At 60.1% G+C, this 18,847-nt stretch overlaps 1 protein-coding gene across 1 annotated transcript in view; it reads right to left on the bottom strand.

Moving 5' to 3' along the window:
- The window catches only part of BEND5 (BEN domain containing 5), a 113,740-nt gene that overhangs the window by 72,673 nt on the left and 22,220 nt on the right, over positions 1-18,847 (bottom strand). Inside the window, exon 3 of the mRNA XM_029046571.2 lies at positions 17,799-17,923. Within this exon, the coding sequence (XP_028902404.1) occupies positions 17,799-17,923 (125 nt within the window). The remainder of the gene's footprint in view (positions 1-17,798; positions 17,924-18,847) is intronic.

Raw genomic sequence — 18,847 nt, 5'->3', positions numbered from 1 at the left:
TGTCCAACCCGATTAGCCGTACCTACCCCAGCGCTCAGAACGGTGCCTGGCACATAGAAAGCTCTTAACGAATACCACAATTATTATTATTCTCTGGGCCTCGGTTCCCCCCCACGGGTAAAATGAGGGTCGACTATCTGTTCTCTTTGCGTCCGATGGGATTATCTTCAATCGACCCCGGTGCTTGATCCTTGGCAAACCCATAACGAATGCCACGACTATCATCTCCCCGCCCCGGCCGAGCCTCCGGTCGTCTCCACCGCCGGTGGGCTCGGCCTGCACCTACGGGGCCGTCCGGAGGTGCCCGCGTCCAATCCCCGGCCCGCCGCCGGCTCCCCCGAGACCGTCCGCACCCGGGGTCCGGGGGAACCGTCCCGCAGCCGGCGGGCGCCCGGCACGCTCATTAACGCGACGGATCGGATGGCTCCCTGGGAACTAAAAATAACCGGCGTGATTAGGTGAGATCAGCTCTCCCCAGGGCTCGCCTGTGTCTGGACTAATTGTGTCACCCGTGCGGGTCCCGCCCCACGGGGTGGGGAGAGGCAGCAGGCTCTCTCCAGAGGAGGAGGGTTGGAGATCTCCCCCAATCGCAAATCAGAGCTTTCTTGGAACGGCACCCGCTCCCTCTTGGGAGACCACCCCACCCCCCAGCCAGGGAATTGTTGTATCGTACTTGTATTTTCCTGTCCCAAGCCTTGGTACCGTGCTGTGCACACAATAAGTGCTCATTAAATACGACTGAATGAACTGCCCAACGGACGACAACTCTCCCCCCTCTTCAGAGCCTCAGTGAAGGCGCATCTCCTTCCAGACGCGTTCCCTGGCTTTACTCTCCTTTCCTCTTCTCCCACTCCCTTCTGCGTCACCCTGACTTGCTCCCTTTCTCCACCCCCCCCCCCAGCCCCACGGCGCTTATGTTCATATCCGTCATTTATTTATTTCTATTAATGTCTGCCTCCCCCTCTAGACTGTAAGCTCACTGTAGGCAAGGAATGTGTCTGTTTACTGTTATATTGTACAGTGCTCTGCACCCAGTGAGCGCTCAATAAATACGGCCGAATGGGCGAATGAATGAATCGGGATCCGAGGGGCGTCGAAGGCTCCGCTCTCGCGGGCGCTTTCCATTTTCCATCGAGCAGTGGGCTCTGCCCAGAGCGAGCCCTCGAGGAGCACGCCACCGACGGACCCATCGGTCGGCTCTCTGAGGCGGGTGGATTCGTCCCTGCCTGCCCCCGTCCCCAGAGGACGCTGTGAGGATACAGCGAGACTGTGGCCGGGGAAGGATAATCGCGCTCCAGAAATAGAAGGGATGGCTATTACTGCTAATGCCCACCATCCCAATCGAGGCACCGCGCTCATTTAAGAACCAAGAAGCGTTCCATCTCGTGTTTAAGCAAATTTCTACCCCGCAATTAAGGCTTCAGGCGGTGTGTGTGCTGATGTGCCGAGGTGCTGACGGGAGATGAGGGAGGAAAAACTGCGTTCGGTTCGGCTGAAACGCGACGACGCGCGGCGAGGCCGCGTCGCCGCAGAGGTTGGGGGGGGGGGATTCGATTGCGGGGAACCTCAGCGCTCCGGTCGCTCAACGCCTCCGTAACGAAGGCGGAGGTGTCCGTCTGCCCTAGTGTTGCCGGATACGAGACGTACTGTGGGGATCTGATACACACAGACACGTGTGTGTGTGTGCGCGCGCGCGTGTGTATGTAGGTATACCAATATGTGACCGGAAAAGCTAATGCGGGAGCCCTCGGTCCCAACCGTACTGTATACGCACACGCACACACCCCTGTTGTCTCCAGTTGCGTCTGCAGCCTGCACTGTCTGGCGCTGTTTTCGCCTCCCAGCCTTCTTGAATTTCCTGCTCACGATGAGCTTCTCCTTTCAGGTTCCTTGGCTCCCCCTCGGGCCTACTGCCCCCTGCCAAGCAGGCAGTGCCCTCTGCGAGGAGCGCGCGCCAGCCAGGCGATGGCTAGGTGGCTGAGCGTGACCAGGGCGGAGGCTTAAACTTCGCCTTCCGCAGGTTGAGCGTGACCTGGGCCGCGCCGCTGCGGCTGTGGTCCGTGGCAGGGCGGCCCGCTGTGAGAACGGCCCGCCGGGAGGGCAGCTGTCGGGCAGGGGCTGCACTTTTCACCGGCCCGCGTGCCCGCTCTCTGACCCGGGCCCCACCTGCCTCCACGGGTCCCTCGGCTTCGGGCCCAGGAAGCCTTCCCTCCTCCGGGGAAACTCTGGGTGACCGGACCCCAGTCTTGGGCGGCCAGGAGAGGCTCTCTGGCCAGGAGCGCGGGGACGTTTCCCCGGAGAGATCGAGGGCCGGGGCGTGGGCAGAGAGCCCTGTCAATCGGAGAGATCGGGGGCACGGTGACCCGTCGGCGGCAGAGATCGGAGGCGCAGGTCCCTGTTGTGGGCGGGGGCTAGAGAGCAGAGGGCCAGCCACCTCCCGGCAGCCAAAAAAAGCACTATCAGCCTCCTCGTTGACCTCCCTGCCTCCCGTCCCTCCCCACTCCGGTCCATACTTCTCCTCCTGAAGCCTTACCGAAGGTCCATCTCCTCCCAGAGACCTTCCCTAAGCCCTCCTTTCCTCCTCTCACTCCCTTCTGCGTCACCTTGACCTGCTCCCTTTATTCATCTCCCCGTCCCAGCCCTACAGCGCTTACGTCCGTATCCGTCATTTATTTATTTCCATTAACGCCTGCCTCCCCCTCTGGACGGTGAGTTCACTGTGGGCAGGGAATGCGTCCGTTACACCGTCATATCGTACGCAGTAAATAGGAGGAGGAGGACCCGACCCCCCGGGCTCCGGACCACGGCTTTGGTCTCGCGTCACTGCCGGCCAGCCGGCGTCCGGGGCGAACGAGTCAGAGGGCGGTTACGGCGGCCCGGCCGGGCAAGAGCTCGCCGTCTGGCCGGAGGCAGACGCGTAATCACAAGGCGATTACCGCCTCCCCGCCATCATCCCTGGCCTTCCAGCCGTCCGGCTCGTATACCGCGGGGGGGGAACGACGTTGTTCGCCCTCGTCTGGTTACGTCGAGTTTATTCTTGGCCTATCGGTGAATCCAGCTGTGCTCTGAGGCGGGCCTGGCCGGCTCACCTGGTGCCGGGCTGGGGACAGGGAATGTATCTGTCATATTACCGTACCGTACTCTCTCAAGCTCAAGGACAGTGCTCTGCACGAATTTTACCCCACTGCCTGAATTACCTCTGACTGAATCGGCAATTAGAGCGACTCGGCCTGGATGGAGATGGCCAGGGGACACACGCCAATGCCATACCTGCTCACCCCACAGGTACTCACTCATTCGCTCGCCGACACACCGCCGCGCGCCGACCGTACGCGCCGGCCTGCCGCCGCCCGCCGGAACCCCCCGGCCGGTGGCCGAGACTGACCGGCCGTTCGATCCCAGACCGGGGCGCCCCCTCCCCGTGTCCTCGCCCTTCGGGCCTCTCCAGAACCGCCCCCCGAGGCAGTCCGCGGACCCCTGGCCCGGGACCACCGGTCCCGCGGGGCCTGATGGGAGCGGCGCGCCCGCCGCTCCGCCTCCGAGGTTTTCCCCTCGACAGTCACGGTTTCATCGCTATCTTCGGAGCGTGAGTCAGCTGACTAAAAATAACGCTCCGCCACGTTAACGTATTTCCTTCCCCAGCGGCCTCCCTCCCCCGCGTCTCCCGACCGGCACGTGCCCCTGGGGGCTCAGGAGAGGGGCGCCCCCCCCCCCCCCGCGGCGCCCTGCAAACTTCCAGATGTGGGCCATCCCAGTGGTCACACGAGGTCTGACCAGCTGGCTGCCCCCATCCCTCCCTCCCTCCCTCCTTCCCCGGCTAACTCCCTCCCAGAACGGCGGCAGAATGGGAAGCAGCGTGGCTCAGTGGAAAGAGCCCGGGCTTCGGAGTCAGAGGTCACGGGTTCGACTCCCGGCCCTGCCACTCGTCAGCTGTGTGACGGTGGGCGAGTCGCTTCACTTCTCTGTGCCTCAGTTACCTCATCTGTAAAAGGGGGATTAACTGTGAGCCTCACGTGGGAAGACCTGATTACCCCGTACCTACCCCAGCGCTTAGAACGGTGCTCTGCACCTGGTAAGTGCTTAACAAATACCAACATTATAATTATTATTATTATGTCCCAGTAGCCCGCCTCCTGCCGATGGGCTGCCTCCCAGATTTCCCTGGATTTCTCCCCGCTGGTGGTTGGCATAGAGTGGGAGGTCGCGTCGAGGCCCACGAGCGGGCAACGTAGTCACCTGCAAACGGGCCACGTAGACGCCCGCGAGCAGGTCGTGTGGATGCCTGCGAGCAGGCTGCGTAGAAACTCACGAGCGGGCCGCGCGGATGTCCACGAGTAGACCGTGCAGATGCCCGCGAGTCAGTCAACCGTATTTATCGAGCACCCTCTGGGTGCGGAGCACTGTACTAAGCACTTGGGAGAGTACGGTGTAACAATATAACAGGCACATTCCCTTCCCACAGCGAGCTGACAGTCTAGAGGGGGAGAGAGACATTAATATAAATCAAGAAATTATAGATACGGACGTAAGTGCGCCAGGGCCGGACGGGGAGATGAATAAAGGGCGCCAGTCAGGGAGATGCGGAAGGAAGTGGGAGAAGAGGAAAGGAGGGCTCAGTCAGGGAAGACGTCTTGGAGGAGATGGGCCTTCAATAAGGCTCGGAAGTGGGGGAGAGTCATTGCCTGTCAGATATTCATTCATTTGTTCAGTCGTATTTATTAAGCACTTACTGGGTGCAGAGCATCGTACCAAGCGCTTGGGAGAGTGCAGTACAACAGTAAACGGACACCTTCCCCGCCCACAGCGAGTTTACAGTCTAGAAGGGGGGAGACAGACGTCAGTACAAATATAATCTGTACCGAACCCAGATGTGAGGAGGGAGGGCGGTCCAGGCCGGAGGCAGGACGTAGGCGAGAGGTCGACAGCGAGCAGGCCTTGTAGACGCCTGCCGGCCGGGCGAATTCCGATTCAGTGGAATTGGGCCAGGAAGGTGTGAAGAGGCCCTTGCCTCTCCCTCCTTGCCCCCACCTCCCCCGCCGCCTCTCCGCCTCCCCGCCCCCAGAGGAGCTGGATCGACGGAAGGGGAAATTAGACTTTAATCGAATCCCTTCAACGGTGGCGGATCGGTCCCCTTCATCTCCCTCCACTCCCGCGTGCCTGCAGTGGGCAGGAGAGTTTCCTCCGTGGCGATAATCGAAACCGGCTTTCATCGTTCGCCTAAATCCCTTTTAATTAATAAAGAGACTCTAAGTGCCTCTCCGCCGGCACCGCCGAACTACAACCTAATCCTCACAGATCCACAAGCTCCGTGGCCGGGGGAGAAAATCGGCGTGGCAACACTGCTTAACCGCTCACCCTGAACCAACCGCTGGGCTGGGCGCTAGACGCTCACCGTGGGCAGGGAACGTGGCCGTATCATCGTTGTACCGTACTCTCCCGAGCGCTCAGTACAGCGCTCTGCACACGGTGAGCACTCAATAGATACAAGCGACCGACTGACTGCAGCGCTGGCCCGAGCGTTTGGCACCGCGCCGCGGAAATAAGACTGCAAGGGGCTTACGATCTGGCGAAGAAGGGCGGGCAAGTCAGGTGTGAGGAAACGACTCCCCGGATTCCTCTGTCCTCACCTCCCGCTTGAAGAGCCGCGAGAGGCACGCCGGCGAATGAACCGTCGTTTTCATCTTGTAATTCGAAAACCACCACCCGATTGCAGAAAGATTGATTGGGTAATTGTTTGCTGGACGAGGCTCTGCTCATTGAGACGGCTGTCACATAATGTTTATAATTAAAAATTCCATTTTCTTCACACCCATTGCAAAGGAAAGCGAAATGTTTAATGTCTGGGAAAAGATGTCGTGTGAAGATCAAGAACCGAAACTCGGGCCCATTTCATGCCGTCCCCCCCCCCCCCGCCGCCCCCACCATATTGGCAGATCTTTGGAGTCGGCAGGTGTTCCCACTGCCGCATTGTTTGCTAATTATTTTTCAAAATTCTAGCGAGCAAAACTAATTGAAACTGTGCGAGGAAACGGAATCTGCTAATGTTTCATTTGCATCGCCCTGATGCTCCTCTTCCTCGGCAACGCGTTTTCCCTTCTGTCCCGAAAGAGACCGGAGAGTCTCCCTCGGCCGCACCGGTGCCGAAGCCCCGCGTGGGAACGAGATCGGTGAGACGGCGCCGAGGCTCAGCTCGCCTCCCCCGGGGGGACGCCGGGGTGAGCGGGGACCACGGACGCCAGCGGGAGACCCAGGCTGCTGCTCTCCGGCCAACTGGGACGGGGCCACCGACACCCCGGGGGGGGACACGCCGGCCGGGAGAGCCCGCGGCATCGCGGCGGATTGCCGGGAGCCGCCGGCGGCAGGCGGACCAGCCTGGCTCACCGCGGTCCGCCGGGAGAGCCGGGAGACCCTGGTGGCCGACGGGCCAGCCGGCCTCACGGAAGTAGCATTTGCAACCCAGCAATCAATCAGTCGGTCGTATTTGTTGAGTGCTCGCTGTGTCCAGAATGCGGTACTAAATGCTTCGGGAGAGGACGAGTGACGGAGTTGGTAGACACGTTCCCTGCCCACGAGGAGCTTACTGTCTGGAACTACGGTCTACAGCCTGTTTTGTGAACAGAAAAGGTCTGTGAAGAGTGAGGGTCAAGCAGGCCAAAGCCAGAACGGCACCAGACGCTGCAAATAGAATCCTCCCACGGCCACCGATTTTTTTAAGGGTATTTCTTAAGCACTTCTTACGCGCCAGGCACTGTTCTGAGCTGTCAGGCCCTCACAACCTCCCAGAGCACTGAGCGATAATAACCACGTGCTGTGCTATTCGTTAAGGGCCTTCTATACTAATTCTGGAATTTGTTCAGCGCTTAATATATGCCAAGGGCTGTACTAAGCACTTGGGGAGACAAAATCAGGTCCCAGAGTAGAAGTAGGAGGGAGTACGGGTATTGAATCCCCACTTTGCACACGAGGGTACGGAGGCACAGAGAAGCAGCGTAGCCTGGGAGTCGGAAGATCTGGGTTCTAATCCTGGCTTCGCCATCTGTCTGCTGTGTGACCTCGGGCAAGTCACTCCACTGCTCTGTGCCTCCGTTACCTCATCTGTAAAATGGGGATTAGGACTGTGAGCCTTCTGGGGGACAGGGACCGTGTCCAACCTGATTGTCCTGTGGCAACCCCAGTGCTTAGTACGGTGCCTGGCCCATAGTAAGGGCTTAACAAATGCCATTTAAAAAAAAAAGAGATAGAAGTTAAGTGACTTGCCCAAGGTCACACAGCGGGTAAGTGGTGAAGCCTGGATTAGAACCCAGGTCCTCTGACTCCCAAGCCCGTGCTCCTTCCACTAGGCCGAGTTGCATCTTGCGTCAAGCGGTGTACTAGGCTCTGGGTTAGGCACAAGATAAGTAGGTGGGACACAATCCCCGTCCCACGTGGGGCAGAGCTTGCATTGGATCCCCATCTAACTGATTCATTCGACAGTATTTATTGAGCGCTGACTACGTGCAGAGCACTGTACTAAGCGCTTGGAACGTACGATCTCATTCTATTCCCTCCTTTTGGAACTCCCTCCCTCCCCGACATCACCTGATGGAACAGACCGCTCCCCGAACCGCTGGGATCCTGGACCAGCCGGACAGACCCTCCCCCCCCGCCCCCAGCCCCCCACCTCCCGAGGAAGCTGCGCCGTGTGGCCTCTACCGAAATTTAAACCGGGACCGTGCCCCGGGACAGGGGAGGGAAGGTGAAAACGGCAAAACTGAATTAAGCAAAACATTAGATCAATTAAGACTAAACGGTGGTATAAAACATTAAGGTAAAACATGCATTAGTGTGACATTTGCATTTTTATGAAGTATGAATCACCAAGACATAATATATGCGGCTAAGTTTCAGCCAACTCCCTTTTAGAAGTCCCGTTGCCATGACGATGCTGAGATTACGAGGATGGAAGATATGGATTTTTTTTTTCATTTCTTTAAAAGCAGTTTACGTAAAAATGACCCCTTTCCATTTCCCTAATGGGACCCGGACCCCCGAAATCAAACTCGGCCACCCACAGTCAATCGTATTTACCGAGCGCTTCCTATGAGCAGAGCACTGTCCTACGCGCTGGGGAGAGTGTGCTCGACGCGTTCCCTGCCCACCGTGAGCTTACAGCCCAGAGGGGGAGACAAACGTTAATATGAATAAATAAATTACGGATACGCACGGAAGATCTGCGGGGCTGAGGAAGGGGGTGGATAAGAAGGTGTCGACCTGATGGCGAGGGACGCGGCGGGGAGTGGGAGAAGAGGAGACGGGGGCTTAGTCGGGGAAGGCCTCTTGGAGGAGGTGTGTTTTTAATAGGGATTTGAAGTGGGGAGAGATATCAGTCGGATACAAAGGGGGAGGGTATGCCAGGCCAGAGGCAGGAGGTCAGCAGCGAGATAGACAAGATCGCGGTACCGGGAGTAGGTTGGCATTAGAAGAGCGAAGCAGGAGAACAGCGAGGTGAGTTGGAGGGGCCAAGGTGACTGAGGACTTTAAAGCCGACGCTGAGAAGTTTCCGTTCGACGCGGAGGGGGATGGGTAACCAGCGGAGGTCCTTGAGGAGCGGGACTGAACGTCTTTGTAGAGAAACGATCGGGGCGACGGAGTGGAGTACGGACCGGAGTCGGGGGAGGCAGGAGGCTGGGAGGTCAGCGAGGAGGCCGATGCAGTGATCAAGGCAGGAGAGGATAAGAGCTTGGATTAACGCTGCAGCGGTTGGGATGGAGGGGAGAGGGCGGATTTTAGCGATGTCGGGGAGGTTGAACCGACAGGATCCGGTAACAGATTGAAGATGTGGGCCGAATGAGAGAGATGAGCCGAGGATCACGCCAAGGTTACGGGCTTGTGAAACAGAGAGGGCGGTGGTGCCGTCTAAAGTGAGGGGAAAGGCACGGGAAGGACAGGGTTTGGACGGGAAGATGAGGAACGCTGTTTCCGTTTCACGTGTCCCAGGGAAAGCCCCCCCTGGAGAAGGTGGCTCTTCAGAAGGCCGTAGAGGGGTGGGGGGGGGGGGCGGGGGACTTGGCAAAGCTGAGGGTGGTGATGCTTGTTTTATTATACGTTGCCTTATTATACTTTCCCGAGTGCTTAGTACAGTGCTCTGCACACAGTAAGTGCTCAGTAAATACAGTTAACTAACGCAAAGGTTCGAGCCCCGTCCGGGGGGCAGTTACCCACTTTCCGCCCCCAACCCGACCCGCGGCCCGGCCCCTAGAGCGAGGAGCGCCGTTCTGGTTCCCATAAAAGCCCCCGATATAGACACCGAATGAGCGAGAGGAACAGGCACGGGAAAAGCTGTCTCGGAGGACACGGCTGGGGTCGCTCAACCTGCAGCCGGGAAGGTGTCTTGGAACGGACAGGATGCGGGAGGGGGGCGGTGGCCGGTCGGCCCTTCCACGGCGGCTTCCGGAGGAGCTGGTGGCTGGGGGGCTGGGGAGCGGGGGAGGCGGAACAGAGACGACAGGCGGGAGCACAGGCTGGGTCGGGGTGCGAAGCGCGTGAAGTGCCACGGCGAGGAGCCCGAGCTGCATCGGCCTGCCGGGGCCCGGGCAGGTGCCTCCCTGCCCTCCCTGCCCCAGACGACCCGCCCAGCCTGCCCTCGTCCAAACCGAGTCCAGGGGGCACGTGGGGGGAGGAGCGGGGGCCGAGCGACCCGAGGATCCCAGACCGTCCCAGGAGCGGGCGGGACCGGGAATCGCCAGTCGACGACCCGAAGGGTCCGCCCTCCCCGCTCCCCTCTCCCTCTGCCCTGGCCGCCCTCGGGGAGACCGTGTGCTCCATCCAGGTTCATTTTATGTCTTAAATGCTTATCGCCTTGGCAACTGGGTGCTTGCGCGAGAACGGCACCTGAAGCTCTCGGGAAACCGGCCCCAGACACGTCCTCCTAAACGGAGCTCACTTCGACTGCGCCGCTAAAAACCGCCCCGCAGCCCGACCGAGCGTGAATCCGAGGGGACCGTCGAAGACCATTAGCCTCCCCGTCCCCAGTGGCCGCTCGACACCCACCAGGGTGCAGAGCGCCGGACCGAGCACCCACCGTGTGCACGGCACGGGGCTGAGCACCTGTAGAGCAACGTTCAGGTCACTCGCCAGGTGCAGGGTCCTGTACTGAACAGTTTGTCTGAGAGAGAGAGAGAGAGACACGCCGGGGGTGAGATCTCAGATCTGGGAGTGAAACCCTGGCTTGGAGAGCTCCTCTACGCGGGTGGGAGCGGCCGACCAGGTGGACGGGCGCTTGACGTTCCGTTCCGTCGGCCAGATGCCGTTCCGGCCCGTCAGGATGGACCACCGATGAGCCGGAGGGACCATCGGAAGACTGCACCGCCATCCCCGCCGGCCCCAGTCCGTCCTGGCACACACGGAGGCCCCCAGGGGTTCTGCCGGGCCGTCCCGTGGCGAGGAGGCCCCCGAGGAGGCGGTGCTCAGCCAACGCCGTCGCTAACAACCGACAACAGCGGCCCAGTCGATCCTCGGAGTCAGAAGGATCTGCGTTCTCATCCCCGTCCGCCACTTGTCTGCTGTGTGACCTCGGGCGAGCCACGTCACTTCTCTGTGCCTCGGTTCCCTCCTCTGGAAAATGGGGAATAAAGTCTACGAGCCCCGTGCGGGACGGGGCTGGTGTCCAACTCGATTAGCTGGTATCCACCCCAGGGCTTAGTACAGTGCCTGTCACCTAGTAAGCGCTTAACTAAAAACTGGAAGGGGAAAGGACAGAGGCAGCCCGCCCGCTGCCCGAGCGTGTCCACGGAGGGTGGCCGCTCGGCGCGGGAACCCTCTCCTTAACCATAATTCCTTCGGCAACCCCAGCTCCAGACAACCCCTTCTCCCCACTCCCGGGGTCCCTGACTGCCTCAGTTCCCCCCTCCCCCTCACCCCGTGACTCGGTGACCAGGGCGGGGTCGCGGTAACAGGGACGGTCCGAGGTCCCCCGCGGCCAGGACCCGGACCCTTCAGGGGTTCGCCGAGGCCAGGCGCAATCCTCAATTCCTCTCCCGGAGGGTGGGCGGGATCCGAGCCGGGGAGGAGGCGGCGGGGGGGAGGCTCGGGAGAGACTCAGGGGCTGCGAGGATATTCCTTCTCAATCCATAAATTAGTCATTTGCCATTGAAGAAGCAGCTCCGCCGGAATCTTTAACCACGAGAGCCTCGCTGGGGCAAGAGGCTAATGGAGTCTAATGTCCCCGTTTTTATCACACGAAGAAAAAGGAATAAAACCGTGGCTCTTCATAATGCAGGGGCTCATACCGCCGGCCGTGGCCAGAGGGGGTGACAGCACTGGCCCCGAGGGGACACAGAGGCAGAAGATACCACCGGCCGCGGCCTCAGGGGCTCAACAGTGACTAAGACCACCGGCCACGACCTCGGGGGGTCAAATAAGGGGCCCAGAAAGCGTTTAACAAATACCATGAAAAAAAGAAAGCCCGGGAGTGAAATGTGGCGACGGGTCCCCGCCCTCACCCTCTGTCTGAAGAAGAAGAAGAATTACCGGCGTTGCCGTCTTTGTTGAGTATATACATGTACACAGAATACAAGATAATCAGGTCAGAGGCTGTCCCTGTCCCACACAGGGCTCTGGAGTCTAAGGCGAAGAGAGAACAGGTAATAATAATAATAATGATGATGGCATTTGTTGAGCCCTTACTACGTACGAAGCTCCGTTCTAAGCACTGGGGGGGGGGATACGAGGTGATCAGGTTGTCCCAGGTGGGGCTCACAGTCTTCATCCCCATTTTACACGTGAGGAAACCGAGGCCCACAGAGGTGAAGGAAATCACTCCAGGTCCCACACCAGGCGATAACGACAATAACTGTGGGGTCTGTGAGAAGCAGCACGGCTTAGTGGAAAGAGCCCGGGCTTGGGAGTCGGAGGTCATGGGTTCTAATTCCGGCCCCGCCGCTTGTCATCTGTGTGACTTTGGGCAAGTCACTTAGCTTCTCTGTGCCTCAGTTACGTCATCCGTAAAACGGGGGTTAAGACTGTGAGTCCCACGTGGGACAACCCGATTACCTGCTATCTACCCCGATGCTTAGAGCAGTGCATGGCACATAGTAAGCGCTTAACAAATGCCATCATTATTATTATTAAGCACTTACTTTATGTCAAGCACTGTACTAAGCGCTGGGGTAGGTACAAGATAATCAGGACCCCCACATGAGGTTCACAGAGTAGATAGCGGGGAGAACAGATACAGAATTCCCATTTTACAGATGAAGGAGCCAAGGACCCAGAGAAGCGAAGCGACTCGCTCACAGTTACGCAGCGGGCAGGTGGCGGAGCCGGAATTAGAACCCAGGTCCCCTGACTCCCAGGCCTGGACTCTTTCCGCTGGGCCGTACCGCTTCTCAGAACAACCGGGGGCTTCCCGTACAGAAGGAATCTCCGGGGGTCTCCAGCCTGTCTCGGGACCCCGAGTTAGGCCAGGGGTCCGGTCCTTCCCAGAGATCAACCCAGGTCCCCGTGGCAAGGAGAGACTTCTCCCCCTTGCATCCGCCTCGGTTTCCCAAGTGCCCTCCATCTCTTCTAAGTCAAACACGAGTATTGATCCGCGGCAACTTCATACGCTTTCGGAGCGGCCGGCGGCCCGGAGAGGTCATCGCTTTTATAAATCTAATTTTATACCTGGCCGACAACAGCCATCACTTCCCCAAACTGCGAAATGACTTTCGGGTTGCGGGGGGGATTTTCTTTTTCTTCCCCGCCCCTCCGCGACGGCGGAGCGCTGACTCTTTTTTCCTTCCTCAAACGTCGGCGGCGTGAGCAAGCTACAGGATGTCGCTGGGCCCGAGCTCAGGTCCTTCTGACTCCCGGGCCCCTGCTCTGTCCACTGAGCCGTACTGCCTCTACTCAATAAATGCTACTACTAATATCCCCGTCGCTACTATTAATAATGTTGGTATTTGTTAAGCGCTTACTATGTGCCGAGCACCGCTCTGAGCGCTGGGGTAGATACAAGGGTTATCAGGTTGTCCCGCGTGGGGTTCACAGTCTTCACCCCCATTTTCCAGATGAGGTAACTGAGGCACCGAGAAGTCAAGGGACTTGCCCAAAGTCACCCAGCCGACAGGAGGCGGAGCCGGGATTAGAACCCACGACCCCTGACTCCTCAGCCCGTGCTCTTTCCACCGAGCTGCGCTGCTTCTCTACTACCGTCCCAAATCGGCGGCTGCAAGAAGGCCGGGAGACCAGAGGCGGGTCGGAGACCAGTGCCTGGCATGGCAGGGGGCCTAAAAGAACAGTCCAGCGCAGGGCGCCCTCCGCGGGCCCCTGGGGCGGGACGGGGTGCCCTCCCTGCCCCGGCCGCACGGGGCGGGGGGCTGGATCTCGCCACGAGATGCCCCGTCTCCGACCACGGGACCGCGAGGGGACCACCAGCCGCCCCCCGGCCCGCCTCGGCAACGCCGTTAGGGGAGCCGCCCGCCATCTATTATCATTCCGGGATGCTTCTCCCCGTCCCGGCGACGCGTCCTCTGCCGTGGGCCTAGAGGGGCGGGCTGATGCCGCCCGGGAAACGCGGGATTGATGAATTGTGAGAAATTGTCAAGGTAATGAATGGCTCTGTCTTGGAGTTCCTCGATACCGCCGAAACGCAATTAACTGAGGGAGGGAAGGAGATCCACCAGCCGGCGTGAGGAGAGCTGGGCCCGGTGGGGGTTGGAAAACAAAAGGGGGGGGGGCGGATAAAGCGAACAGGGACTTTATTCCAAACCGACGCGGAAATCTACGTCCGGGAGAGGGAGAGGCCGACGAGGAAGGGCGTCGTGGAGGAGAGTGAGCCACCGGAGAGCTCTCCATGCCACCTACCCCTCCCAGCCCCACAGCACTTAGGTCCCTATCTGTCATTTAATTATTTCTATTAACGTCTCTCTCCCCGTCTAGAACGTCAGCTCACCGCGGGCAGGGAATGCGTCTGCTGTATCGTTATACTGTCCTCTCCCAAGCGCTTAGGACGTTGTTCTGCACACAGTAAGCGCTCAAGAAATATAATCGAATGGATGGATTGAACGAACGAATGAATCCCCCCAGCTGGCCGTGCTCGCCGAGATGAAGGGGGGGCTGATCTTTCCTCGTCCCATCCCCGGGCCGCGCGTTCTGTTTCCAGGCCGGGGGGAACGGCCCCTTCCCCTCACGTGTCCCACGTGCGAGGTCTTCATTCGGGGGTCACTGACCCTCCTGCGTGAAACCGACTGAAGCGGGGGGCCTGGGGAGAGAGGGTTGGCCGGCCCCCGCCTCTCCCGCCGCGGCTACCGGAGGCGGCAACCGGAATCCGGAGAATCGGCGGTCGGCCCGGTGCCCCCGACCTCCTCCGTCCGACGGAGCCGGCCCGCCGGGGGGGACCGCCCGCCCCCGTCTGCTGCGGGCGAGAACCCAGGGGGGCCCCGGACGAGACGACGGCCGCGGAGGGGCGGAAATTGGAGAGATGAGAAAAGATGATGGGAAGGGAATGAACGTTCTGATGCCGCGCCTCCCCCTCCCGGCTCCGTCGGGCCGCCAGCCTCTTGGAAGCCAATATCCGGGAAGCTCTCGCTCCGCCTCGTATCTCGCCCGTAGATCTCCCAGCTGTCCGGAGATGCGCTCTGGTCCCTTTCTTGGCCCGGTGACGGGGTTAGGGTGGGATCCGGGGGTGGGGCCGGGCAGAGGGCCCGATGAGGTCACTCGGGGGAGATGGGGGAGCCAACGCTTCCGCCTCCGATTTCCCAAACCGACGGGCCACTGGATCGCTTCAATGGAGCGCATACCGTGGGCCCGGCACCGGTCTGAGCGCTTAGTAGACCCGCTCCCCACCCTCAAGGAGGTTACCGGGTACAGGACGCTGGACTGAGCGCCTAAGAGGAGACAGTAGAGTCAGTAGACAGGATCCCCGCCCTCGAGGAGCTTCTAGTACTTCACGCGGAGCAGTGGACTGAGCGCTTCGGGGAGAACTACAGAATTCACGATCCCTCAAAAGATTAACAGTCTGGTGGGGGAGGCAGAGGCTAAAATCAATACAGACGGGATGAAGCAACATACACATACACACGTGCAACGATAAGGGGGTGTCCCCAAACGCTCAGGTGGCGGGGGAGAGCTGGCAAGGCCTCTCCGGGGGCGCAGGGTGGGGAGGGGAGAGATCGATCAGAGAAAGCTTCCTGGAGGGCGCCAAGTTCTCCGGTGCGGAGCTGGCGCTTCCACCCCCCCACCCGTCCGTGGGCGGCCCGTGACCGCCGAATGGTCTAGGTCGGGGGGGGGGGGTGTCGCCCCTCACCTCCCCGGGCCAGAGGCGGGAGCCCGGCCCTCGGCTGTCCGGCCAGCCGGAGGGCCGAGCTCTGGCAGGGTCCACGTGTGGACCACACGGGTCCGGACGGGCGGCGAGAACGACGGCCGAGGCTCGGGTCCCGGAGCCGCCCGACGCACCCCTCGGTTTACGTAAGGTCCTATTCCAACGCAGCCCCCACGTTTCGTTCCTCCGATGCCAACCTTCTCACTGTCCCTCCACGTCGACGAGCTCACTGGCGAGCCCTCGCTCATATCCGGCCTCTGGCCTGGAAACGCCCTCCCCCCTCATATCCGGCACATAATGACTGTCTCCCTCTTCGAATCCTTTTTGAAGACCCAACTCCTCCAAGAGGCCTTCCCTGACTAAGCCCTCCTTTCTTCTTCTCCCACTCCCTCCCGAGTGGCCGTGACCCGCTCCCTTTATTCGTCTCCCCTCCCCACCCCACGGGACTTATAATCATACCCGTAATTTACTTATTTCCATCGACGTCTGTCGCCCTCTTTAGACCGGGAGCTTGCCGAGGGCAGAGAATGTGTCCGTTTGCCGTCATAATAATAGGAATGCTGGGATTTGTTAAGCGCTCACTATGTGCCGAGCACTGTTCTAAGCGCTGGGGTGGATACAGGGTCATCGGGCTGTCCCACGTGAGGCTCACAGTGAATCCCCATTTTACAGATGAGGGAACTGAGGCCCAGAGAAGTGAAGTGACTCACCCACGGTCACCCGGCTGACGAGTGGCAGAGCCGGGAGTCGGACCCGTGACCTCCGGCTCCCAAGCCCGGGCTCTTTCCACCGAGCCGCGCCGCTTCTCATATCCTGCTCTCTCAAGTGCTTAGTACATTGCTCTACACACGGCAAGCGCTCAGTGAATACGATCTATTGACTGACCGAGCGGATGCCCGGACTCGCCCGGCCCGGGCCTCGGACGGACCCGGAGAGCCGCGACCTCAGTGCTCTGAGAACTGGGCCGGCGCCTGACGCGCCCCACTGGGCCGACAGCTCGGCTCGGGGCCGGGTCCCGCGCCTGGCGGACGCTCAGCGGGCCCATCGGCACCTGAGCCCAGCTTCCCACACACCCTCTCTTCCCCCGGCGGTCGCTCGGTAAACCCACGGGCGCCTGGGCCCGGCCCCTCGCACGGAGAAGCAGCGTGGCTCAGTGGAAAGAGCCCGGGCTTGGGAGCCAGAGGTCTCATGGGTTCGACTCCCGGCTCTGCCACTCGTCAGCCGTGTGACCGTGGGCGGGTCACTTCACTTCTCTGGGCCTCAGTTCCCTCATCTGTAAAATGGGGATTCACTGTGAGCCTCACGTGGGACGACCTGATGACCCCGTATCTCCCCCAGCGCTTAGAACAGCGCTCTGCACATAGTAAGCGCTTAACAGATACCGACATTGTTATCATTATTATTATACTCTCCCTCCGGCCGTCGGCTTGCGGCTTTCTGCTGCTGTTCAGATCAACAGCCCCTGAGCAGCAGAGCCTCCACCGTGCCCCGGGCACGACCTATTTGACACCGGCCCTCGGAGAAGCAGCGTGGCTCGGTGGAAAGAGCCCGGGCTTCGGAGTCAGAGGTCATGAGTTCGACTCCCGGCTCTGCCACTCGTCAGCTGGGTGACTGTGGGCGAGTCACTTCACTTCTCTGGGCCTCAGTTCCCTCATCTGTAAAATAAGGATTAAAAGTGTGTGAGCCCCACGTGGGACAACCCGATGACCCCGTATCTCCCCCAGCGCTTAGAACAGTGCTCGGCACCTAGTGAGCGCTTACCAAATACCAACGTTGTTATTATTATTATAAAGGCAACCTGGCCCCTCTGGCAGAGATGCCCCTGACTCCGAGGCCCGGTAATAATGTTGGTATTCGTTAAGCGCTTACTATGTGCAGAGCACTGTTCTAAGCACTGGAGTAGATACAGGGTAATCAGGCTGTCCCACGTGAGGCTCACAGTCTTAATTCCCATTTTACAGATGAGGTAACTGAGGCGCAGAGAAGTTAAGCGACTTGCCCACAGTCACACAGCCATTTCCCTCCGCTCCTCCCCCTCTCCCTTCCCCTCCCCTCGGCACCGTACCCGCCCGCTCAACTGTATATATTTTCATCACCCTGTTTATTTTGTTAATGAAACGGACATCGCCTCGATTCTGTTCAGTCGCCATCGTTTTTACGAGATGTTCTTCCCCTCGACTCTATTTATCGCCATTGCCCTTGTCTGTCCGTCTCCCCCGACGAGACCGTAAGCCCGTCATACGGCAGGGACCGTCTCTATCTGCTGCCGACTCGTTCATTCCAAGCGCTTAGTACAGTGCTCTGCACACAGTAAGCGCTCGATATGAACGAATGACAAGTGGCAGAGCCGGGATTCGAAGCCCTGACCCCCGACTCCCAAGCCCGGGCTCTTTCCACTAAGCCACGCTGCTTCTCGGTGGAAAGGCCAAGGGGGTGACGGACCTCTGGACCGGAGAGTTCTTCCTCTTCCTCCCCCTCCACCTCGTCCTCTCCTTCCACCCAGACGGTCCCGCCTCACCTGGGACGCCTTTACGTTCTCCACGGTGAAGTTGAACCAGACGCAGAAGCGGGGGTTGCAGGTGTCGGGACGGATGAACAGGTCGTACTCGAACTCGGAGACGTGGTCCACCCGGCCCAGGTTACCTAGGGGAGGAAGACCGATGGGGTCGGCGGGGGTGGGGGGGTGGCGGCGGCTCGGTAGGACGGAGGAGGTGGCCCGCGTCAACGCGGAGACTCGAAGACCGCGGAGAATCGGCCCGCTCGCCACCCCTTCCCGCCGTGGGGCCAGGTGGCATCCCCGATGGCGTCGTGGTCCGGGCACACTCGCTGTCCTCCGCAAGTCGGGTTAAAAGTGGAGGCGACGGGGGATGCCTGGCTGTGTTGGAGCACTAGAGTGCTCGGACCAAGGCATCGGGCACTCAACCAAAAGAGCCCCGGCACGAGGGCGTCGGGCACTTGATCGCTAGAGTGCCCACACCGGGGCATTGCGCATGCGATCGTCAGAGCGCAAGGGCTTTGAGCACCTGTTCACCAATAATAATAACTGCGGTATCCGTTTAGCGTTTACAGCGTGCCAGGCACCGTACTAAGCCCCGGGGAAGATACGAAGGAATCAGATCGGAGGCAGCCCATGACCCACGTGGGGCTCATAGTCTTAATCTCCACCTGACAGACGAGGGAGCTGAGGCACAGAGAGGTGAAGCGACTTGCCCGAGGTCACCCAGCAGACGGGCGGCAGAGCGCTCACTCTGTGCAGAGCACTGTACTGAGTTCATTCGATTCGTTCAATAGTATTTATTGAGCGCTTACTACGTGCGGAGCGCTGTACCGAGGGCTTGGAACGGACAAGTCGGCCACAGGCTCGGGAGACCACACTAGAGCAATGAACGGACACGTTCTCTGTCCACAGTGGCCGGGGGGAGGGGAGCGTGGGGGAGGGCGGCCGGAAAGGCGACGGCCATCGACTTGGGCGCCGGCAGGGAGGTGGGGAGGCGCGCGGGAAAACGGCGGGGACGGCAGGACCCACCAGCCCGACCCCGAAGCCCTGGGACCCCTCCACCGCACCTC

The sequence above is a fragment of the Ornithorhynchus anatinus genome, chromosome 18, assembly GCF_004115215.2.
Source record: "Ornithorhynchus anatinus isolate Pmale09 chromosome 18, mOrnAna1.pri.v4, whole genome shotgun sequence".
Lineage (NCBI taxonomy): Eukaryota > Metazoa > Chordata > Mammalia > Monotremata > Ornithorhynchidae > Ornithorhynchus > Ornithorhynchus anatinus.
This window is presented reverse-complemented; position numbering and strand designations above follow the sequence as displayed.